This window comes from Lemur catta, chromosome 20 (genome assembly GCF_020740605.2).
Source record: "Lemur catta isolate mLemCat1 chromosome 20, mLemCat1.pri, whole genome shotgun sequence".
Lineage (NCBI taxonomy): Eukaryota > Metazoa > Chordata > Mammalia > Primates > Lemuridae > Lemur > Lemur catta.
In genome coordinates this window covers 33,286,904-33,311,255 of record NC_059147.1, presented here as the reverse complement: position 1 = coordinate 33,311,255, position 24,352 = coordinate 33,286,904, and the positions used below count along the sequence as shown (strand labels likewise).

The 24,352-nt window shown below is 51.5% G+C and overlaps 1 protein-coding gene across 4 annotated transcripts in view; it reads left to right on the top strand.

Moving 5' to 3' along the window:
• Positions 1-24,352, top strand: part of ZCCHC14 (zinc finger CCHC-type containing 14) — a 59,730-nt gene that overhangs the window by 12,642 nt on the left and 22,736 nt on the right. For all 4 annotated transcript variants that reach the window (XR_006730470.1, XR_006730469.1, XM_045533744.1 and 1 more), the window contains exon 2: positions 8,250-8,370. Coding sequence is in view for 2 of the 4 variants with exons in the window: in XM_045533744.1 (XP_045389700.1) it covers positions 8,250-8,370 (121 nt within the window). In the remaining 2 variants the exon portion in view is untranslated. The remainder of the gene's footprint in view (positions 1-8,249; positions 8,371-24,352) is intronic.

Here is a 24,352-nt window from a genome sequence, read left to right as displayed (position 1 = left end):
ATCTTGTACGTTGGCCCACGTGTCTGCCATTTTGATGCTCTCCTTCCTCGCGGAAGCTCCAGTGTGTCACCACGTCCTTCCAGCCTGGGGAACGGCGTCAGCACTCTCTGGAGTGTGGGTGTGCTGGCAAGAAAGTCTTAGTTTTCTTTTATCAGAAAGTGTTTTGCTTTTACCTATGTTATTGAAGGGTATTTTCACTGCATGTAGGATTCTCTGTTGACAGCATTTTCTTCCAGCACTTTGGAGAAGTCGAGACGCTGTCTTCTGGCCCCTGGCGTCCGTTGGCCTCGTTCCTGGGTCCAGTACGGTGCTCTCCTCTGGCTGGTTTCAGGATTGTCTCTGTCTTGGGTGTCCGAGCAGCTCCACTGTGACTGGCAGCTTGGATTTATCTTACCTGGTTTCCCTGAACTTACTGGATCTGTAAATTCATGCCTTCTACCAAATGTGGGAATTTTTCTGCCATAGTTTCTCCATAACTTTTTCTCAGTATCTTTCCTTCTGGGACTCAGGGACAGATACGTTCAACCACATATGTTATACAGGTCCCTGAGGCCTTGTTCATTTTTTTTCCTTTCAAACCTCTCTCTCTCCTTTCGATTGGGCACTTTCTGTTGATCCATCTTCAAATCACTGAGGCCTCTGTTATCCCAGTCTACTGTTCAAGCCCAGCCACTGGATCTTTTTTAGTTTAGAAGTAGCATTTTTTAGTTCTGGAATTTCCATTTTTACAAATGTCGTTTGTCTCTGGAAAGCCTTTTCCTTCCGTCCTTGTGCATCGTGATGGCCGTTCCTGCTGAGCCCGCCGTGGCCGCCCTCTGCGTGGACTGTCTGTTCTCCACGTGTCTGCTCATCCCAGATGGCGTCCGGGATTGTGAATACTTGGCAGAAACTCTGGGTTTTGTTGTGTCCTCCTGAGAGTGTCGGTGTTACTTTGCGTGTTTTAGCAGGACTCCACCGCAGCCACGTCCCTGTGCTGTCAGCGGCTGGGATCTCTGCTCAGCCCTGTCTTAGGGAGTCCCGGAGCCTCCCGAGCATGCACATTTCAGGGCTCGCAGACGTGTGGGCAGAGTTTATCCGCAGAATTTGGTGCTCCCCTTCCAAGGCTCTCCCCGCTGTGGAATTTTCCCCCAGCTTCCCAGCTGTGGTGGTCTAACAGCGCAGGCTCTCTGGTGAGCCGCACTGGTGTGTCCCAGACCCCTCTGGGTGCTGCCGTTCAGCCTGGTGTTTTTATGCTGTGTGCAGAGTTCACAGTTACCTGCAAGAGCATTGGTCTGGCTACTCGGCCATCACGGGAAGTAGAAGCACCTGCGGTTCATAGTCCAAGAGCTGCGGCAAACAGGAACTGTGTTCCGGGAGGGGTGAAGGTGCCCGGAGGGAGGTGGCCGCGGTTGTGTCCCAGGAGCTATGCCGTCTGGGAGGGTAAAGGATAAGCCTCTGTCCCCAGAAGCAGCTGGACAGCCTCTGCCTTGAAGTCCAAGGGCCCCTTTGGGGCACGTAACGTAAGTCTTGTGGCACGTAGAGGTGCTGAAGAGTGGGAAGGAGAGGCAGGTGTGTGGTCGCCCGCGGGAGCCATGCGAGAGGCAGGCTCGGGCCGGGTTTCGGCCATGGTCGCGGAGTTCGTCTCGGCAGCCACCGTGTGTCTGTGGAGTGCGGGTCTGGTTGTAGCTGCCGTGGGAGGTAATTCCTGAATTTCTTCACCCGGACGCATCTTGCGATCAGACCAGTTGAGCCCTTTCCGGTCCGGTCTTTCTCTGCGTGGCCGGCGGTGAGAGATCTGGTCCCTGGTCACGGTGGCAGCTCTGCCTTGCTCGTGGCCGGCATCCCGTGCGGGTCACTGGGCGGAGTTTGTGGCTCCTGCCGAAACAGGACCCGAGGGCCCTGTCGCACTGCCCTTTCTGGACTCAGGTGTGCTCTTGGTGTCGGCCAGGTGTATCCCGCTCGTTCCCTGGACGCCCGAGTGTGCTCAACTGGACTCGCGCCGTGGCCGGGATTCCCAGGGGTCACAGCGCAGCAGTGGTAATGCGCTGACTGCTGTGAATGGGCCTCTTCCAGCAGCTGAATGTTATGTTGGGAGCCAAAATGGTCATTATAGCAGAGTTGACTTGCTGTGATTAGACATTTAGCCAGTTTCTCAAAGAAAACTGCAGTGTTTAAAGATACTTGTGGCCCACGCACTCACAATAACAATGTTGCGTGTAGAACGTACTTCATGTCAAAAATCCTGAAGGTGAGAGTAGCCTACATGTAGCGTGTGCTTTGTCTGCTGCCCTTGTGGACGGGACGTCCCTGGAATCGGGTTCTGCCCGAAACTGCCGTGCAGAGGCAGAAGCGCAGTCTCTGCATCTGGAACTGTCTTACCTGCCTGTTCTACCTATTTCTGATATTACAGGTGACACATAATGTAAGTTTTTCTGGGTGAGGGCATGACCACCATGGCGAATGTGGTGCTTTATTCCGGACAGTGTCGTCTTCGGTGTTGGTTGGGATGGGCTGTTTGTTCCCACGGGGCCTTTCCCGCTTTGCGAGTGGGTCGCTGTCCCCGCTCCCTGCTGCTGCGGTGTGCCTCCCTCAGGCAGCCGTTGATGTCTCTGTTCCTGCCCCCCCCACCCCATGTGCTGCTCATCATCTGCTCTGCTGGGTCGCTGGGTCGTGCTGGGAGTAAACCCGAGTGAGGGTGACGGTGCCGCTGCCCAGGCCTTGGTGTCTGTCCTCGGTGTGTCACTGGCCTGGGCCTTGTGCGCTGTTAATGGGACACCTGCCATGGGACAGGCTCCGTCCCGAGAGCCACCCTCCAGGACGAGCTGCTTTACTCCTTGCAGCAGCCCTGGGAAAGTGAGGTTGTGGCCGTCCCCACTGTAAAGGTGAGGACACAGGTTGGGGAGGTCAGCTCGCTTCCTCTAGCCGCACAGCTAGGGAGTGTGCGGCAGAGTCCCTCCCGAGGGTCTCTGACGTTGCTACGGGAGGCTGGTATTTCTCACTGTCATATTCCTCCAACTGATGGGAATTTCCTCCCGGTTTTCCCGGCACTTGGGCTTGTCTGCAAGCATCTTATCACCCGTTGCATAAAGTGGGCTTTGTTAGTGGAGAGCAGTAGTTGCACATAAACAGTGGTCGGACCCTGGTCAGCAGCCAGTGAGGTGTAGCTTGAGGTGGGGAGGGGGAGGGAAGGGCTGGGATGGGAAGAAATGAGTTGTTAGCACATCCGAACCAGACGCTTGGTGTTCTCTCTTGAGTCGACAAATCTAAGATGCCATTTTAGTCCCATTTTGTAGGTTTACAGGACTAGGAAATACGTCTTTAGCGCACCCAGGGCTCTCGATGGAAGGTTCCGTGCTGTCTCTGTGCCGTGGTCTCCAGAGCAGCATTCGAGGCTGGCTGTACCCGCGCCCCTGCCCCACAGGGTCTGCTTGGTTGGTCTGTGGTGGGACGTCCCGGCACCTGAAGGTCTGGAAGCCCCCCGGTGTGGGTGGTCAGGGCTGGCTGTTCCCAGCGGGGGCTGCTCTGCTCTCGGGCTGTGTGTAGACGTCTGCGTTGCAGTCAGTCTGCCCGAGCTCATCTGGTTAAGTGCTGGGTACCTTTTGCTGAGACTCTGAGAAGTAATTCCTCTCTATTTTTTAATGAGTAGAGCTGTAGGGTAAGAAATATTAAAAAGAATGGTTTTATGTGGGAAATGGTTTTTTTGGTCAGCATTGGCTTTTACTTGGCCTAAGTCAGCAAATAGCTTTCACTATTAAACTATCTGTTTTCTTGTTCTGGTTTTGAGAGACATGTAATGACTATGTTAGTAAAATGCTTACAAGTCACTTTTCTTTTTATGTTTTATGTTTCTTACATTGACTTAAAAGTGCTTAACAGATGTTACCCCTTCCTGTGTAGAGGTGGGCAACTAGGAAAACAAGCTGGAAACGAACGTCTCATCTACTCTAGGCTTTGTTTGGGTGGTGGGCGATTTGGATTTGGCGTTTGCCCCGGGGTGCCTGGCCTTGCCTGCCCCTCCGTGCTCGCTCGGCGCAGCCGGGAAGGCCTCTCTGCCGCTCCTGCAGCCCCAGAGCTCCACGCCCTCTGTTCCCTGCACCCGCTGGCCCTTCCTGCCATCGGCCTGGGCTCCGCGTGGCTCTCTATCCTCTGGGTGTCACGCCGCGCTGACCTTGTGCTCTCCTTGCGCTGGTTGTCCTGCTTGTGTGCTTGTGTGCCCCCTTCCTGAGAGCAGGGCCCTCACCTGGCACCAGCTGCGCAGGTGGGTGTGGGACGCATGTGGAAGGAAGAGAGGTTGCAGGTCTGGAAGCTTCTGTCATGCTTTTTTATATCATTCATGTCTCCGTAGGAGGGCGTTATATTTAGGCTTAATATCTGTAACTTTTTTCTAATTCCAAAAGCAATTACTGGTCCTCGTAGAAAAATACGAAATAAAAACCACCGAGAGATGAATGGTCATGTTTTGGTGCATTTTCTTTTGTCTTTTTTCAGTGCCTGTTTGTGTGTTCGCACAGCCGACCCTCGCTCCGCCTGTTCTCACTTACTCGTGGGTCCCTCCTGCCTCTTGTTTTCTGAAGTTATTTTTTTGAAGACTACGTAGTATTCAGTCATATGGATACAAATTTATTTACATATTTAAATATTAATCTGTTGCTGGCTGTTTAGGTTGTTTGTATTTGTTTCAGCTCTTTTAAAGCTGAGATGGGTCTCCTTGCACACAAACCTCTGACTGCATTGCCGATAATTTCGTTAGAATAGATTCCTCCTGGTACGGTTGTGGCTCAAAGGTACAGATGTAATAAAAGTTTATTATGGCCTAATTGCTGTCCAGACATTCGCACCAGTTTGCACTTGCTAGCTGAGGATGACTAGTTAGCATTGACTCTTCAGAGCATTTTGTTTACCTATAGTTGAAATAATCTACTAATTCTTCAAGCTGTCACACACTGGGTTTAGAGCAGGTGATCACTTGTCATGGTAGAGTCCTTTTTTGGAAATTTTGTTATGAGGATGTATTGCACACTGGTGCAGTCTGGGCTCTGAGTGTACCCGTCACCGAGTGGCGGATATTGTCCCCCAGAGGTAAGTTTTTGTCCCTCAGCCCTGTCCCACCTGTTGGTGTCTCCAGTGTCCAGTATTCCATGGGAGGGTCCGCTTCTCAGTGGAGTCTCTGTTTGAAGGAGGAGGTGGCTCCCCGGTGCCTCCCCTGGGTGCAGGGGACACAGAGGGGAATGGCTGCTTGAGGCTCTTGCCCAGTCTGAGTGCACTTGCATGTCCTGCCTGCGTGTGGGGCGCGGGGCGCGCTCTGGCAAGAGAGCCCTGCCCTTGGGAGGGGCAGCTCTCAGCCGTGTGTCCTCCTGGGGCCTCTCTCTGGCGCGCACTTGGGCTGATGTCGCTGCCTTCCCAGCCACACTGCAGGGCTGGCTGAAGAGGAAAAGCGCGGTGAGTGGGGCCAGGGGAGCTGTCACTTGGAAATCGGGCAAGGTGCTCTGTTCAAAAAGGATTTTGAGCTACTGGAAAAGATCCGCCTGGGCTGAGCCGGGTTTGTCTGGGAGCCTTGTCTTGCCGGCTTCCTAGTGGTAGCAGAGGCAGCGTGTGGAGCCGGTCAGGCCCCGATTCTCATGCACGGCCAGCCGGGTGACGCCCTGCGGGTGAGCCTGAGTCACAGAGCATTTGAGTCGAGCTGGGAGGGTCACGTGGAGCAGGCTAACTTCACCAAAAATAACCCCAAAACAGCATTTCTGGGAAACACAAATGGAGACAGCTTTCAGTGTAAACAAAGGAGCAAAGTAAAGATAAAGGCTCAGTTGGAAAAAATGAACGTTTGGAAAACTAAGAAGAAATGGTTTGGGGAAAAACACCGAGGGAAACAAGTGTTTCTTTTCCCGTGGTTACTTTGAAAGCATTTCCTTTGTGTGTTTGTGTCACACGCAGCACATGTGTTTTGATGGGACGGCTCTTAAGTTTCCCCTCCCGTGTGGAGCTGCCCCCGCTCGCTGTCCCCCTGTCCTGGCCGGGAACTGCAGGGTTGGAGGGGGGACGGCACCAGCAGTTGGGGCACTGCTGTTTCTCAGCCCGGCTGCAAATCAGGACCACCGGAGAGCCTCACGCACAAAACAAACGGAAAAGCCCCACTTCTAGAAATTCTGGATTTAATTGGGTGTGCGGGCCATCGTCTCCGTCCTCTCGGGCCCTGGGAGTTCCGGCCGGTGGGGGCCGAAGCTCCGTGTCAGCTCAGCTTGCCTCCCCTCTCGAGCTGTGTTCTCCGGGCCGCGCTCAGCCTTCTCCCCTCCTCCCCAGGTGTCGGCGGCTGGCTGTCTTTGTGGCTCTCCACGTGTTTTGGGGTGGGCAGGTGGCGTGTGTGCCAGAAATGACTGACCGCGCGTGTTTCCGTCCGGGGCAGGCGGGTTTGCTGCTGGCCAGCAGAGTCGGAACCTCTGCGGTGGGCCCTCGGGGCAGCCGTGTCCTGAGGATGTTGCCAAAGTGGCCTGGACCGTGTAGAGGTTCATGCGTCAGGCCGAATGGGGCGGGATCGGCTGTGGTCATGTTTGTTACGTATTAACAGTTAAACTGTTAACCTCTTGAGTTGTTTCCCCAAGTAATATGTACTACTTGGAACTAAAAATCTTCTATGTGAAATTTGTATCTTGGTTCTATTATCTTGCTAAATGGGAAAGAAGTTCATTTCTGGGGTACTTTTAACTATTGGATGATAAAAGAAAGTTTGCTAAATCTGAGGGAAACCACCCGGTTTAGTTAAATTAGAAATATAAATATTTCAAAAATTTAACTTTCCTGATAACGTTTTGGTAATGTAATCCAAAGAATTGGCTTTCTGGAGGAGTGGACGGCTAGGCTTCATCTTCGGGAGTTACGTGAGCTTCCACATTACCTAGCCTTGCGCTGCTTTGCTTGGCAGGCATCTGTTGAGTCTCAGGATCTGCTAGTCCCGTGCCCCATGTGAGCGGCCCCGTTGCTGCGGGCTCGGGTGGCTCCTGCAGCTCCGTGTGTGTGATGGCGTGGCGGTGGTGCCCACCCCGTCCTGCCCCCACCTCTCTGCCCCCCACCCTGCCTTGCTGGGCCAGCCCTTTGCCCAGCGTGCCGTGGGGTCTGCACCTGGGACTGGACTTGCGGGATCCTGGGCCAGCTGCCACCTGCGGTCCAGGTCGTAGCCGATGAGCACAGGCCGGAGAGGTCAGTCGCGTCTCGAGGGGGAGGCTGCCTTCCCCGTGCGTCTTTCCTGGTGGTGTGTGTGGCATCGTGTTTCTCAGCCTTTTGATACCCAGGCCTCTTTGATAAACTTGAATGTCTTAATCGTTTGAAATTTTGGAATATATTAAATTGAGACTGTGTAGAAGTTAAAGCATTGGCAATTTTTATTCTTCCGACTCCTACAAGTAATGTATTTTGGTTGTAAAATTTTCAAATGCTGGTAAGAGAAAAATGAAAGTTCCTGCAGCCGTCCTCACCTCACCCAGAAAGTCTCCTCCTCGCCAGGGGCGGCCCCTTCTGCTCACTCTGGACCTGGGGGGGGGTCGGCGATCCTAACCACCTCAGCAGGCGTCTTCTGTCCTCACTGTGCCTCGAGGGCTCTCAAGGGGTGGAGGAGGGGGAGGCCTGCCCTGGGCTTGGGCGGGGCTGTCACGATCCCTGCGGACGACCTGGGATGTGCTCGGTGGGGTCTCTGGCGCTCGGATTGAAGCTGTTCTCAGGGTTTTACTCTTGAGAACACCCTGCAGCGAGCACGCCCCCCCCCCCATCTCTTTCACGTGTGTAAGTGCTTTGTATGGTGAAGAATTCCTAGAAATGCAATTATAATTTTAGAATCTGCTTTTTCAGACTGTACCCCAAATAGATTCATTGGTATTCTCTTCTTTACTGTTGTTTTTGGAGCGTTTTATTATTTCTTCAGGATTTATAGCAGGATAGCATGAAGTCCTGCTGTGTAATTGGTTTTATAGGGAACTGTTTGAAGAAGTATAAAAATAAAATTTTACCTCAAATAAAGGTGTATAATCCCTGGCAGCGTGGCTCACGTAGCCTCTGTCCCGTCTGGGGACGAGCTGGGACGTAAGCGGAGCCCGTGCTGCTTCCAAATCCTCGTGGAGTAGTAGGCAGGTGGGATTTTTGCCTTTCTTAGGAGGTGCATATTCTAGTTATATGTGTTTCGTAGAAAATTTTGAAACCAAGGTCAATGTGCCTTTTAAATAACGAGATCGTTTTGTGCTGACTTGGTGGAAGAGAATAAGGCTGTTGCGTGTGTGTCCCCGCAGGTCTCTGCGAGAACCGAGCCCCCGCTGGGCGGCGTGGGCAACAGTCTGGAGAACGCCCTGCACGCGTCACATTCCACGGAGGAGCCACTGCCCAAGAGGCCTTTAGGGAAACACGGCAAAGGTGAGTCTCCGCTGGGGTTTCCTGAGGCCGGGCCCAGGGTCCCCGGGGGAGGTGCGCTGGGACGGGGGTCCCCACGATGGTGTTTCCTTAGATGCTTCCAGACCTTTCATCACGGCTAATACTGGGTGTTTTTCTAAGTTCTGCCATCAGTACATGAAAACGTTTTGGCTGTAAAAATCTAAATAGTCACGTTTACGAAGGGGAAGGGGATGAAAGTCGTCCCACCCTCCTTGCCACCTCACCCCAAAACATGCCCTGGGTTCTAGAGCAGCGCTGTCCTCGGAGCCCCTGCCGCCGGCCACACGTGCCTTCCGCGCCCTTGGAGTGGGCCAGTGCAGTGGGGGAGCTGAGTTTTTATTTTTATTTAATTTAACATAGAGTGGCCGCCCCGTGGGACGGTGTGGCCACTCAGGCAGGGGTGAGCGGGCGGCTCGGAGGAGGCTGAGACTCGGCCGTCTGGCTCCGCAGTGTCCTGCACGGTCCCGCAGAGGAACACGTCTCGGGCCTGAGCGCCCGTGTGGTGCCGCAGACAGAGCCTGGAGGTCTTTGCAGGGCCAGATGCAGAGCAGTGGCCCGTGGGGTCGTGGGGTCGTGGGGCCCTGAGGCGGCTGCACCTGCGGCCCTTTGTCCTCCCCAGTCCCTGTTGACGGGTGTGGGGGCTCCTCTTCTGGGACCAGGGCAGTGCGAGGTCCGGAGTCTGCTCCGTGCCCTCCTCTGTTCCCTGTGTCCTGGGCACAGTGCTCTGCGCCCCACAGGTGCTTCCTGACAACTTCGTTTTTAAAGTGACGTCCTGTTCTGAGAACATCATGGCGAGTCCCCTGTCTCTGGCTTGGGTCACACTCAGGAGCTCTCCGTTTGCTCAGTGGCCCGTGCTTGTGTGTGTGGAGCTGGGCCCATCCTTGGGACAGCCCCGAGGGTCATTGCCCCCATTTGACCTCGCGGCAGCCCCCTGCGGTCACAGTGATCCTTATGCGTCCCCCTCCATGGAGACTGTGTGTCTGGGCTGCGTGTCTTGACCGCTTGGTCTGACCCCCCCCCCCCCCGCCCCCGCCCGTGGACGGCTGGCACCTGAGTCACAGGGACTCCTCCACCCTGAAATATGCGCTTCTCCTTCCTTCTCCATGGCTCCGGGGGCTCGGGGGCTGGGGGGGCAGGGATGTGCCCCCACGGAATCACTTCCCTGTCCTGGGACAATCAGCCTGGGAACCTGCCCCTGATGTCCTGTAGGCGCTTGTTTACCATGGCACGCTTCCCTCGAGGCACAGTTACTAAAATTCCCCGTTCATTTTGTTATGGTTATAATTTAAAACACGTGGCTGTGATCTGTCATTCTCTCGTCTGTGTGCTTTGGTACCCAGAGAGCCGGGTCAGCCCGTTCGCAGGTGATCCGTGGCAAAGCCCACGTAGGAAGGCAGACGTGAGGTTGTCCATTCCCAGACTGCCGCAGGACCCGAAATGACGTAATGAGCAAGCACTGCTAGTTACCTGTAGCAGCGGTCCCCAGTGTTTTTGGTACCAGGAACGGGTTTCATGGAAGACAGTTCTTCCACGGACCAGGTGCGGGAAGATGGTTTTGGGATGATTCAAGTGCATTACATTTATTGTGCAGCCAAACCTCTCTGCTAATGACAATCTGTGTTTGCAGCCGCTCCCCAGCGCTGGCACCACTGCTCAGCTCCACCTCAGATCCTCAGGCACCAGATTCTCATGAGGAGCCGCAGCCCAGACCCCTCCAAGGTGCAGTTTACAGCAGGGTCCCTCCTCCTGTGAGAATCTGATGCCGCTCCTGATCCGACAGGAGGCGGAGCTCAGCCGGTGATGCGAGCGATGGGAGCGGCTGTGAATACAGGTGAAGCTTCGCTCCCTTGCCCGCCGCTCACCTCTGCTGTGCAGCCGGGCTCCTGACACTGGTCGGTGGCCCAGGGCTTGGGACCGCAGCTGTGCCGCATTTCCATTCTTTGGTCTTAGAGAGAAGGTTCTTTTGTGCAGAAATTTTCGAGCAGGTTAACTTGCTTTGTATTAGTTGCATTTTTCATCAGTCCTTTTAACATTCTGTTGGGGTTATCGCTGGGTTATTGCTCTTCTGGATATCTGAAGTCGCTCCAGGTGTGTCGCTTTATCGCTGCGGAGTTCTCTCCTGTCTCTTCCGCACCACGCTTCTGTTTTGGTGTTTCTCTGCGTTTTCAAAAGTCTTACAGCTCACAGTTTACCTTACAGAGGGCTCAGACTTTTGCATTTCTCACATGTGGGCGAGCTCGGGGCACAGCACCGGGGGGTCCTCTCCCAGCCTGCTGTAGCCAGGCGGCTCGTACACACACGGACCTGCATAGTCTTCCTCGTGACCCTGGGAGGGCTGGGTCGCACCTGCTTCATTCTAACAGTGGTCTCACGAGGAGGTTCTGACCCCATCCCACAGAAGGGACAACCGAGTCACAGAGAAGTGACATTCCTAAGGTAAGCTAGGGTTCAATCCCAGAGTTGAGGCTCTTGGCCAGCGTATCAGACTGAAGAGAGCAGCAAAGGGAAGTGGAGGTGGCAGTGTGTGAAAGCTCACATTAAAGAGTGAAAATGGCTTTTTTTCCGTACTATTTATTGTGAAATTTTCGAGTATGGGAGTGGAGGTGATAGTCCAGTGAACCCATGTGCCTTAGCAGCAGGTGCCGTGTGTGGCTTCTGTGTCCTCGTGTTGCTTACGGATGTAGCTGAGCACTGGGGTGCAGACTCGGAGAGCTCAGGCGTTTGTCCCGAATCCACTCACTTGCATTTATTTTTACTGGAATTTAGGGAAACAGTTATCGTAATGTACAAATTGAGGTGGAAGTTTTTTTTTTCCTTTTTTTCTTTTTTTGAGACAGAGTCTCATTCTGTTGCCCGGGCTAGAGTGCCGTGGCGTCAGCCTAGCTCACAGCAACCTCAGACTCCTGGGCTCAAGGGATCCTCCTGCCTCAGCCTACTGAGTCGCTGGGACTACAGGCGTGCACTATGACACCTGGCTAATTTTTTTCCATTTTTAGTTGCCCAGCTAATTTCTTTCTATTTTCAGTAGAGACAGGTCTCACTCTTGCTGAGGCTGGTCTCAAATTCCTGAGCTCAAGCGATCCTCCTGCCTTGGCCTCCCAGAGTGCTAGGATCACAGGCATGAGCCACTGCGCCCAGCTGGAAATTACTCTTATTAATAATAATACTCTCGAAGAAGTTCTGTAACTTTGTTCTTTGGACTTTGACTAATTATAATTTTTTTAACTTATCTTTTTGTGAGATAGTGAAGGAGGTATAGTTTCATTAAACTTAATTAAGTCTGATTACCAGCAGTTCTAAAACTTTATGGTCTCAGAACCCCCTTTTTACTCTTAAAATTACAGATTCAAAAGAATCCTTGTTTGTGTGGGTTATGTCTATAGATATCTACCGTATTTGTAATTAAATATATATAATTAATTTATAATTAAAACTGAGAGAGTTTTTATTTTACTGAAATAAATGCTTATTATTTTGAAGTTTTCGTGTTTGTCGTGCATTTCATGGACTTTCGAATGTACATTAAAGTTCACTCAGAGGTTTGAGGTGCTCTGTGGACTTGCAGGTCTGCGAGTCCCGCTGAGCCCTGCTGACCCCCTGGCAGTCGATGGGTGCGTATGCCTGCGTGTCCCATCACCACCCCTGAAACGTGTTTCCAGCGTTTGTGATCGATCCACACTCGGCTCAGCGGGCCCTGGGAGTCCCCAGGGGTCTGGCCCTGCAGAGCGCTTGCATTTTCGTCTTCTCCTCCCAGCCTCCGCCCTGCCTGCAGCCTGTCGCTCCCCTCGGTCCCTGGCCTTGCTCCTCCCGGCTGGTCCTCAGGCGGGGACCGGTCCAGTGTGTGCTGAACCCCTGCAGCTCCCCCCAAGGCTTGTCAGCGTGGACCAGTGAGAACAGCGGAGGTTGCAGAGCGCTTGCTGTGCCCCTGGCCTGTCCATGCGGCAGGGACCGCTGTCCTTCTGTTCACATGAGGACATGGGGCTCAGTGGGGTCACATGACTGCTCTCGAGGTCATGAGCTCAAAGTTGTCGCATTTCAAATGCGGATGTCTGAGCGCAGAGCCCCTGGGGTGACTAGGACCCGCAAGAGAGGCCTGGCTCTTTCCCGTGTGGCCTGTCCTGCCTCCCGGGCCTCATCTCCTGACACTCACCTGCCACGTGCCTGGCTGGGGACGAGCGCTGTCTACCCCCTGGGCCCTGACTGCCAGGTCGCTTTGAAGTCTAGCATGGCTTTACTTCTCTGAACCTTCTAATTTTTATGTCCCTCCCAGCGGGTCCTGTGCCTAGTACGTGGCAATGCTGAGGGAGTTATTTACCTTCGTACGTGACATTCCTGAGGCCACTAAATTTTTTTCTTATTTTTTCTTTATCTTGATCCCCTCCACTGTGGGAGGCCCCCGAATGTAAGTGCCTTTATCACTAATCAGCCAAAATGGAAAATGTGCTCATTTCCTGTTTTTGCTACTTCAGAAATATCTTTTATCAGCTTTATGTTTTCCAGATTGTGCTGCTTTTGTTTCTCTCTCTTTCTGGAGAACAGATCAAATTAATACAATGTAGCTAGATAATAAGAAATCAAAGAAAAATAAATTACAGAGTTCTTGAGTATAACACGCCGTGTCCTGAAAACGTGGGGAAGAGGGAGCTGTTTAATCAGCGTAGCGGAGAGTGTTCAAGTTACAGCGGCAGCTAAAAGAAGCAATGCTTCTAGAAATTCTCCCTATTAGCACAGACAACTACACGAAAGCGAGAAAGTAAGTTGATATTTTAGGGACATTACTATTTAACCGAGACTTTCAAGAATACAGGTTTTCAATTTTTCAATGAAGGTGGCTTTTGGTAATGAAATTTTAAAGCTGGAAGAGCTGGAATGCGATTCTGGTACAGTTTCTGTGTCCCGGCGCGAAGACCGAGTCGTGTTGCTTAGGACTCAGGAGAAAGGCGATGTCTCTGCCAGAGAGTGAGACTGTTCTTTTTTAAAAATATCATTAAATATCTTTAAAATGTCACAAATAATATCCGTCCCCTTTACTGTGATTTTTTTAGTGTGCTTTTGGTCATTACTGAAGTGCTTCTTTGTTGTTGGGCGTATGTCTTAATCAAGATACGTCGAAAATGAGTGAAAGAAAGACACGTTGCAGAAAACTACCAGCCACTCGTTTTTTTCCAGAAGGCTCTGGGGTCGACAGGGGAGGCGTGAGAAGAGTGACGTGCTCTCGGAGCACGCTGAAACCGCTACCCGGAGGAGCCTGTTTCATACGCAGTGACACGGTGGCCCCTTCGGTCGCTGGAAGACGCTTGGCAGAGAGGAGGACCCTGGGCGGGAGCAGCGGGCACTGGGCGTCCTGTCGGGCCCCCGTCCTGTTTGGTTGCCACTACCCGGGTCAGGCCTTGGGGAGCCCCTGCCTGGGCGGGGGTAGCCCCTGCTGGGTTTGCTCAGCTGCCCCACCAGCCCCTTCTCACGTTGTCTCCCCGGGCCGCAGGCTGCTGCTTCCAGGGCTTGGCGTCACTGGGTTACTCGCTGCTGAGCTAGCTGGGGTCTGCGGCCTGTCCTGGGGGACCCGCCCCCGGCGGGGTCCACACAGCTTCTGCGTGTACTTACCTGTGCCTGGAAGGCTGCACGTGCAAACACGGAGTTTCCCGATGCACCACCTTGCCTGAGCCCGGCCACTGACGCTCCTCGGCTTCTTGTTAGGATTGTGCTGCGACTGCTGCCCAAGTCAGTTTCTTAGAGCTGTGTCTAGAGCCATCGTGCTGCCTGGGCCGTGGGGCTTGTGATTAAGAAGAGAGCTGCGGCGTGTCTCTGCACACGGTGTGATGTGACGACGTTGAGTGAGAAGCTGGTGGCAGACCGAGGACTGCGTCTCCCAGGGCTGCTGTGTGTGGACGGAGGGGCTCTGGGCCTGTCCGTGCTGGGTCTTGTGTGCTCTGCCTGGACCTCAGGTTGGGTGGGCTTGGGTGTTTCGTGTACCTGTTGACCGGGAGAGGGTTTGCTCTCCTCCTGGTGGGACTCTGGTAGCCGAGATCTGTCGTCACTGTGTGGGGCTCTGCCTGGTGGTTTGCTGCCATCGCTCCTCCCCCCAGGCACAGGGGCACAAGGAATAATGGCGTCGTCACCCTGCCCCACCTCTGCCTTCCCTTCCTGCTTACCTGCAGTGTTTGGGAGAAATGAAAATTAAAGTGTGTCCGAACATTTTTATGGGGTTTTGATCCAGAGGAAGCATTCAAGGTCGCTTGACCACACAGGGTTCAGAGAGGACTGGGATGTGTTGGTTAGCTACTGCTGAGTAACAAACAGCAGCACATCTCAGTAGCAAACAAGGTAGACGTGTTTTGCTGTGGATCCGTGGGTTGGCTGGGGTTTGGCTGGTGCCGTCTCGGCTCAGCTGGGAGGCTCTGACTCACACGGCCCTCCTCCTCCGCCCTCCTCCTCCTCGAACCAGGGGCGGAGGGCACAGAAACCTTGGGGCGTTTTAAGGCTGGGCTTTTGAACTGGCACACAATCCCTTCTGCCCCATTCCGTCCACAACAAGTCACTTGGCCAAACCCAAATTCGAGGATAGGAAAGGCTGGTCCGCCCTGAGCCAGCTGCAGTGTGGGCTCTACTATAGGGCAGGGTGAGGAGTTGGAGTTGGGCAGGGAATTCAGACGGCCACAGAACAGACGGAATTCAAGAGAGGTTGATGTTTTTGATAAACATCCCACTTGGTGACACTCCAGTTAGTGTTCTCCGGCAGACTGAGGAGACACCGCATTGCCACACGAGAGCTGCGGTGGCCGCGGGAAAGGACAGGGGGAGAGCGGGTGCACGCAGTTGAGAAGTGACCGCCAGAGCCACAAGACGCTCAGTGGTGGTCACTGGTGACCAGAATCTCCTAGAACATGGAAACGAGGCAGAGAGAAGGTGAGAAACTTAGGTGGTCAGCTGAGCAGGTTCAGCATCTTTAAAAAAAAAAAAAAAAGAAAGAAAGAAAAGGTGTTTGAAAGAGAAAATGAAGGAAAGGAGCTGATCAGATACGTCCTGGAAGAACGTTTGCTCATGAATCTTCACACGAGAGCGTGTCGAGTGCTCAGGGTGAGTTCGGAAAGCCCACGGCTAGACACGTGGCTGTCTCTTTTGATGAAGGGGTCAAGAAACGATCTTGTAGGTTTTCACAGAGGGAAGGCAGCGAGACAGATTTCACCTGCAGAGAAGCCAGAGTTGGCCCAACGGCAGACTTTGCGTTGGCAGCAGTGGGTGGCAGAGGCCTGAGGAAAGCCCTCCGTGCGGAGTGGAAGTTGTTTCGGTCTCAGGATTCTGGACCTGCCGGATTATTAGCTGAAACGGCTGAAAAGGCAGCTGTTTGCAGATGTGCCAAGGAGTTGGTAGGTTTCTTTCCTTCACGCTGTCTGCGGAAGTCCCTTCAGGGTTGAGTCCTCCACCAAACAAGGTGAGTACAGGTGAAGCGGATGCTGAGGCACAAGGCGGGCACTTGGTCCGCGGACGTCACCGGCACAACTGCCCGGCAGGCCAGGAAGTGGTTGCTACAGGTTGGGACCAGAAGTGTTTCAGATTTCAGATTTTCTTTTGGATTTTGGAATATTTACAGAACACTTTCTGGTTCAGCATCCCTGATCCAAAATCCTTAGTGTTCCTGTGGACATTCCCTCTGAGTGTCCTGTCGGTACACAAAAAGTCCTGTATTTTGGAGCACTTTGGATTTTGGGAAATACAATAAATTACGATCATTAAGAAGAGTCTCTTTATGTAGAAAATTGGGATGTATCCCAAGCAGCAGACACGAGGAAGAGGAGGGTGGAGCACGCTAAGCTCTACTAGACGTGGCACCTGCGTTTCTCCTGCCTACGAGCGAAGGCAGTTAACGCCGTAAGAACACACACTGTGTGCGCGGACACCCCGAACTCTACGAGAAAGTCACGATTCAGTCGTGAAGCGACGTCATTCCCTGTGCTTGTGGAGCGGAGTATGACACGCCAGTTGTCACAGAACACACTGATGTCACGACGCAGCGTCACACGTGGCCACCGAAATGACAAGGGCAGCGTCGCAAAATTTAGGACCAGAAGCAGCTGGAACTTTCTTCCAGAGCTGATGGGAGTCTGAGATGGCACAGCCACCTGGAGACAACTCGGCCGTTTTGTGTAAATGTGTCCTGTGGTTCGTGCAGTTCCAGTCTCAGGGAATTCATCCCAAAGAGGGGACAGTGCACGTCCACAGCCGTGTTTGTAGCGAAGGCTCCTAGCAACTTTATTGACAGTGGCCGACCCCGGAAACGGATGGGTGGGAGGCCGGATGACCTGGGGTGTGTCCATATGCTGGGACAGAACTCAGTGATGTCTAAAACTACCAATCTCAAGAATAGGCCATTGAATGAAAGAAGCTGAACCCAAAAGAAGCATGTTGTGTGGTTCTGTTTATGTGAAGTTCAAGACTGTTTGGAGTGATCGGAGTGCTCTTCGTCTGCAGTCAAGGGTTGCTGACTTCAGGGTGTGTAACTTTACCCAGACTCATTGAATTGTACACGTTAGATTTATGCATTTTGCTCTATGTAAATTTCGCCTCAAGTTAAAAACAATTGTAGGGTGGAGGCCGAACACTTCACCATTTCACACAAGGCCCCGGGCGATCTACCAGGTCTCCTGACTTTGTTCACTTGGCCTAGAATATATGTGGGTGGAGGAGGCGACATCTGTTTTTCTCCTCGTCTTTAAGAATATGCAGGTATCTTTCAAGACTCTGCCTTAAAAGATCGTTTTTGTAACGTCTTTTCCTAGTCTGTTGGCGATATTGTTTCTTTCTCTTGAGTCTGACATTATGTATGTTAGTCCTTAAACATGAAATGTCCGATTTCGCATCAAAAGTGTGGTTTATTATATCTCCAGTGGAAGCAGTACCATTAATCAAAGCGTGCGCCTAAACTATCGACACAGTTTTGCCATCTTAACAGGAGCTTGTTTACGCCAGCAGCAAGAAGGCTGGAGAGCCAGTGGGGATGAAATTGTGAAAGGCGTTTTCCACAGCTTGTCAAGAACTGAATATTTTTTCTTGCAAGAAGTGGTCCAGAGCCTGGAAGGAGTGGCAGTCAGTTGGTGCAAGGTCTGTTGAATACGGTGGATGACAGAGAGTGTCCAAGTGCAGCCTCTGTAGTTTGAGCAGCGTCGTTTGTATGACGTGGTCGAGCGTTGTCTTGCAAGGGGACTGGCCTGTCTCTATTGACCAATCTAAGCTGCTTAATCGCAAGTGTCCTCATCCTTTCATCCAGCTGGTTGCCATAGACATCCGCTGTAAATGACTGACCAGGTTTCATGAAGCTGTAGTGGGTAACACCAGTGCTGGACCACGAGACACCATTAGCTTTTTTGATGGATATTTGGTTTGGGGCTGTGTTTTGGCACTTCATCTTTATCCAGCCATTGTGCCGAATGCTTGGGATTGTCAAAAAGAATCCATGTTTCATCACACATAACAATACGGTGTAGAAATGGTTCGCCTTTATGTCATGACAGCAAAGTAAGGCAAACTTCAAGACAATTTCTCTCTGACACTTGTTTAATTGACGTGGAACCATCTATACAGCTTCTTTACCTTGCTGATTTGTTTCAAATGGTCCAATATTGTTGGAATAGTAATGTCAAACCTGGCTGCTAATTTACGTGTAGGTTGAGATAGATTTGCTTCCACTACAGCTTTCAGCTCATCATTATCCACCTTGGTCTCAGGTCACCCACATGGCTCATACTCAAGATTAAAATCATCAGACCAGAACTTCTCAAACCGTCGATGTACTGTGCGCGTTCATTAGCCACATCCTTCCCAAACACCTCGTTGGTATTTGGAGCTGTCTGTGCTGCAGTGTTTCCAAAATAATACGAGTCTCTGATTTATCCATGGTTTCACAGAAATTGCTCTTTAAAAAATATAATCACAAGCCAACTATGCATTTGAAAGACTGAGGATGGGCCAGGCGCGGTGGCTCACCCCTGTAATCCTAGCACTCTGGGAGGCCCAGGCAGGAGGATCACTTGAGCTCAGGAATTTGGGACCAGCCTGAGCAAGAGCAAGACCCCGTCTCTACTAAAAATAGAAAGAAATTAGCTGGGCAACTAAAAGTGTAAAAAAATTAGCTGGGCATCGTGGCACAGGCCTGTAGTCCCAGCTACTCGGGAGGCTGAGGCAGGAGGATGGATTGAGCCCAGAAGTGTGAGGTTGCTGTGAGCTAGGCTGACGCCACAGCACTCTAGCCTCAACAGAATGAGACTCTCCAAAAAAAAAAAAAAAAACAAGACTGAGGATGTATCTTCACAATAAAAGTAAACCAAGAAGTATCAAAGTGAAGTGTCAAGAGATACCAATTGTGAAGGAAATTGGACATTTCATATTTAATAATCTAGTATATATAAATTTTTTTGGAATGTGAAAATTCTCACATGGTACGTGTAAGTTTGCCGACCCCGGGTGTAACCCAAGGAAAGCAAAATTACTTTTCAGCATCTCATTTGTTCCAAAAGTAAAGATTTCTTTTTCTGTTGTTGTTGTTTTCCTCAACGTCTCCACGGACACTCTGACTTGGGTTGGCAGAGACTGTCCCTGTGAAGGGCCAGATAGAAAACGTTTCAGGCTTTGGGGGCCACATGTGGTTTCTGTCACATGTTCTTTTTTTTTTTTTTTTTTTTTTTTGATAACCCTTTAAGAACGCAAAGACCGTTCTTAACTCTCAGACTGTACAGAACAGGCCAGTTTGGTCTGCGGGCTGGAGTTTGCCAACCCCGTCGTCTAAAACGTGGATTGTAAGTGAAATAATGTAGACGGTTGATGTTTGGAGTAAGCAGCACCTGAAAGTACAATATTTTTAAAACAGATTGATTTCCAAACAGCATTGGTAATTAGATATGACCCTCTTTTTAAATGAAAAATGTTTTTTTTTCCTGTAACAATCATTATTTAATTTGCTTTATTTTGAGGTTTGGCTTCAAAACAGGCAACACAAGTCACAGCCCTAGAAAAATGTTTCTTGTGTGCCCTGACTTCGCTCTGGTCTGGAGCCCTGGGCCAGATGGTCAGCACGTGTGTGTCTCGGGCGGCAAGATGACACCGTAGTAGCTGCTGGGCCAGCATGTGGTGGCTCGAAGGACTATCTGGTAATAAAATATCAAAGAGAACTTCAAAGAAACATCTCATCCCCTGGTAGCCTATTAAAACCTACAGCAAGTAATTCCCGAAGATGTTTCAGAGTAAAAACAAAATACAAGAAGACAATGTAGCAATCACAGTTAACTAGAAGAAATAAATTTCCTCTGAACGTAAACCCAGAAAGCAGCAGCGCTGGCAGACAACGCCTTTGTGCTGGTGGACTGTATCTGCATCTTTTACAAGTAGAGTATTTTGAAAAAAAAAAATCACAAATTTACAGAAGAGTTGCAGCTACAGTAAAAATAACTTTTCCTGAAACATTTGGGAGTGAATTGTGGACCTATTAGCCCATGATCCCCAAATTTTGATCACATATGTATTTTTAAATTTTTATTTATTTACTTTGGAGACGAGGTGTTTCTCTGTCACCCAGGCTGGAGTGCAGGGGGGTCACCGCAGCTCACTGCAGCCCCCAACTCCTGGGCTCAAGTCATCCTGCCCTGGCCTCCCAGAGTGCTGGGATGACAGGCGTGAGCCACCACTCCCAGCCAGTAGCCTATTGCTTGTCAGATTTTCAGCTTAAATGTATTTATGTCTCATGGGATTGTGTTGTGTTTGGTGGGTTACGTCCCATCTGTCAGCTATCTGGATGCTGAAGACCCAGGTCTGGCCAGCGGAGCCCCTGCGGGCTGGCTGTGTGTTTTTCTGAGACATCTCACCATTCTCTGAGCACCTCCTTCCTGGCGTAACAAGATGTTCAAGGCTCGTCTTGCCTCCCCCAGCCCTGAAATTGGCAGTTTCTCCAAGGAGCTCTGGTTCCTTTGGTGGGAAGTGGGATTTAGCAGCCTAACTCTGATGCTGGGTGTGCTCCCTGCTAGTGGAGTGGGACTGTCCCCAGCCCCTCTCAGTGACGGCTGGGGATGGATGTATACACACACATTTACACTGACACTTATTTCTGTGTATTTACTGAAAATCGTGAGTTCGCAGCAATACCTCTGGCTTCAGTCTATGGCCACAGGGTTCATTCTAGTTGCCTCCTTTTGTATGTTTGGAACGAGAAACCTGGTTTCCATTGCCTGCGGCATCTTGGCTTGTCTGATCAGTGCCCTGTCTGTGACTCAGCCCCACTGCCCCAGCCTCGACCACACCTGGACAGCCCCTTCCCCTTCCCAGGTGAGCAGCCTTCTCAGCCTGCTGTTGTCACCCACTTTGCTCTGCTACTTTGGTGGCTTTAGGGACGTGCTGAAGGACAGCAGGAGGGATGATGAGCATCTTCTACATGGACTTACTCCAAGCAGCTGGCCTACCTGGTTGCAGATAAAAGCTCACTTGACAATTTCTGCATTGACAGAAAAGCTGCCTACTTAAAAAAAAAAAAATCAAGTTTCTTGGAAGCTGCAGTGTTTTCTCCTTTAATCTTCCTTAGAGCCGTCAGTGACCACAGTCTGCCAAGAACCCACTACCAGTGCCCGTGGACGGGGAAGCCAGGCCACCACTGGGGCCCTAGGCCTTCCTGCTGCCGTGGCCTTACGGATCAACCTGCCTCTTCAGACAGTAGCACGATTTTTGCTTTCAACCGTCAAACCCATTTTGAACAACTCAAAAGCAGAATAATCTGTTCTGTTTACCCAGATGTTTAACGTTTCTCTGCCTCAGAAAAATAAAATGCTTTTTAGTGGAATAAAATCGTGTGGAAAACATTAGGTTCCTTTTAGTTAGAGGATACAGAGAGCTTTTAGCAGATAGCAAAAGTAACCTACAGCTGCTGTGCAGGTGGCTCTGTGGCCTGACTCACCCGCCCAGTGGTTGCAGAGTTAGGTGTGTGTGATACAGGACTGATTCGGTCGGATATTTGGACTTCTGGACTTTTTAATCCCCCCAAATCTCAATTAAATTGTATGTTGATTTGCATTTATTTATAGAGCTATATCGTGGTTGTACACCTCTGAGGGTACATGTGATATTTTGGTATGTGTGTACAATGTATAGTGATCAAATCAGGGTAATTGGTATTTTTATTTTTCAATCTACAGCAGTATTCTAGGCAGGTGTGCTTTACGCGGGAAATCTGACTTGGTTGTGCGGGTGGAATTCTAAGAGGGAGGCTGCCCGGCACGGGGAGCAGTCAGGAATCGGGTGTCCTTTCCCCGTCTTGTCTGGGGTCCTGTGACAGAGTCCCAGGCCCAGGTCATTTCAGAAGGGAAACTTACCAGGCAATGTTCGTGGATCGTCTGAGCTTGTTCAGAGAGCAGAGCAGTGGCAGAGTCAGCTCCTGCGAACTCAGGAATAGGTCTCAGCAACAGAGGCCACTCAGTGATCGTGTGACATCAGGCCTCCCGCACTAGCGGTGCCTCAGAAATAAACCGGCTGAATTTCAGGGACACCAGAGCAGGGCCCTGTGTTGTCCCCCAGTGCTGGGTGGGAGACCACGAGGCGGTCTCTTCATCTCTTAGGGCTTTTAGAGCTTCGTGCTTACCAGAGCTGTTTACTGTTCTTGGTTGAGTTATCGTTCCCTGTAAACAAGCGAGGAAGCAGATAGAAACCGGCCCTCGTTTGAGATGACGTGGCAGGTTACTGATGGGATGAGTATTCAACCTCAGGTCTTGGGGGACGGTGTTTAGTCTTCTTCCATGTGTCTGAACTACCCCACTTCAGCACATGTGAGGTGCCGCTGGTCGCAGGACTTTTTATGTACTTTAAGTAAGCAAAAGCATTGCTAATTAAACTAAGCTTTTTATTGCTTGTAATTTTATTGAAAGATTTATATAGAGTTTTAAAATCATATTCTTGTACATGGATGTAAAGGAACATATCAGAGTAGGCCAGGTGCAGCGGCTCAGGCCTGTAATCCCAGCACTTTGGGAGGCCAGGGCAGGAGGATCCCTTGAGCCCAGGAGTTTGTGAGCCCAACCCGGGTAACACAGCCAGACCCTTCTCTACAGAAAATAAAGAAGTTAGCTGGGTGTCATGGCACCTGCAGTCCCACTCTGGAGGCTGAGGCGGGAGGATCACTTGAGCCCAGGAGTTTGAGGTTGTAGTGAGCTATGGTGACACCACTGCACTCCAGCCTGGGCGACAGAGTGACATCCTGTCTCAAAGTTAAAAAGAAACAAAAGATACTCCTGCAGTGTATTCAGAGTCAGACGTCCGCGTTTCCCACGCAGCGGGTCCTCCGTGCCGTAGCGTGCACATGCGTGCAGCGTCCCTGAGCACGTGCGGTCGTGATTTCCGGGGTCTCTGCTTGGCACATGTGTCCTTGGCTTTCTCCTCTTACTCAGAGGGGCAGGACCTGGCCAGCAGCAGGGGTGAGATGCCGTCGGCATCGTGGCTTCAGAGGTGTTGAGACGTAAAAGGCAGAGGCCAGCAACTGCGTCTCTGATCAGCTGCCGTGGTGATTTGTGGCACTGACTGCAGGCAGGGCCCGATGTCCCAGTCGCCACTCTTGTCCCAGCCTTTTCCCGCCCTCTTTTTCAGTTACTTTAGTGTATTGGTCTTTAAAATGGGGTGTTGATTCAGTTACAAAACATGGTAGTTTGGTGCAGTTATATATAAGGCTGTGCGATCTAACTAGTAAGATTTGAGAAAGACTCCCGTTGTGCACGTCAAGGAGAGAAGAAATGTGCCCGGACGCGGCTGAGCCCAGCCCCGGGTCCCCCCAGTCCTGCCGGGTTCCTCCCCTCGGCTGTCCTGGGGGCTCCTGTGGCCGGGCGCAGGTGCTGCTCCCCTCCGGGCGTCTTGCTGGTGGCTGCAGATGTCCTCGTCCCCTTTGGCTGTTTCCTCCCGTCCTGCGGTGGAGGGATATTTTGCCCCTGAGATTTGTGTCCGTGTTGGCCGGCTGCCTTCAGCAGGCAGAGGGGCTTCCCGCGTGGCAGCCAGAGGTCGCGAGTGCAGGGTGGCCGCGGGGGCTGGGGCAGACGGGGCCACTGTAGGCGCAGGCTGAGCGGACTGTGAGTAAATGTTTGCACGCAGGTGGGTAGTTGCATTGAAGTCATGAAACCACGTTACAGAAATTTTGGGGAAAAATGACCCATAATCCCGCTATCATACAAAATCATCTCTATCATTTTTGGTCATTTATTTTTAGTGTTTTTCGCTTATTTACATGTTAAAACTATAATCATGTTTGACATGTAATTTTTAAGTTTCTACTCACTGTTATAAGCATTTGTCCTGTTGACTGTAATGATGGTCGTCAATGGCGCCGGGCTCGAGAGTGCGCTGCCACCCCTCCCGCCCGGCCCCCAGCCCGCTGCCGCCCCCGCGTCGGCCGCGGTCCCTCCCGCGCCTCAGTCTCCCCCGGAGGCCACCCTGGCCAGGGGCGGCAGCAGCCTCCGCCGCATTTGGGGCCTGGAGTTTGAAAGCCTGTTTCATTTGAAAACAGCTGAATAACATTCATCTGCTTTTCACATTTTCCTGTCCAGATATGAGTCACTTCCTACTCTCAGAGCAGATAGGGGTTTTCCTTTCTACTTTTTTTCATAAACCCTGATATTACTCAGTCCTGGGACGTTTCGGTGCACGTGGACGGTCTGTGGCTGGGAAAGTGCTGGTTCCACGTTTCTGTGTTTACTGACAATCGTGCGTTCTGCTCAGAAAAGTAAAAGATTTGGGTTAGAGTGATGTCATTGTGGGCAGGTTTTTAAAACGCTGCTCTGGAAAAACGTGAAAGCGTCTAGTTGCTGACAGTCTGCGGAAGTTGGGCGGGAGCAGCGCGGGGTTTTCCTGAGTGAGGACAGGGAGGTGCGACCTCCAAACGCCGCGTGCGCTTTGTTTTGCCAGAAAGGAAATGAACATTCTTATTTTTCAGAGTAATTCCCTCCTGTAAGGTGCT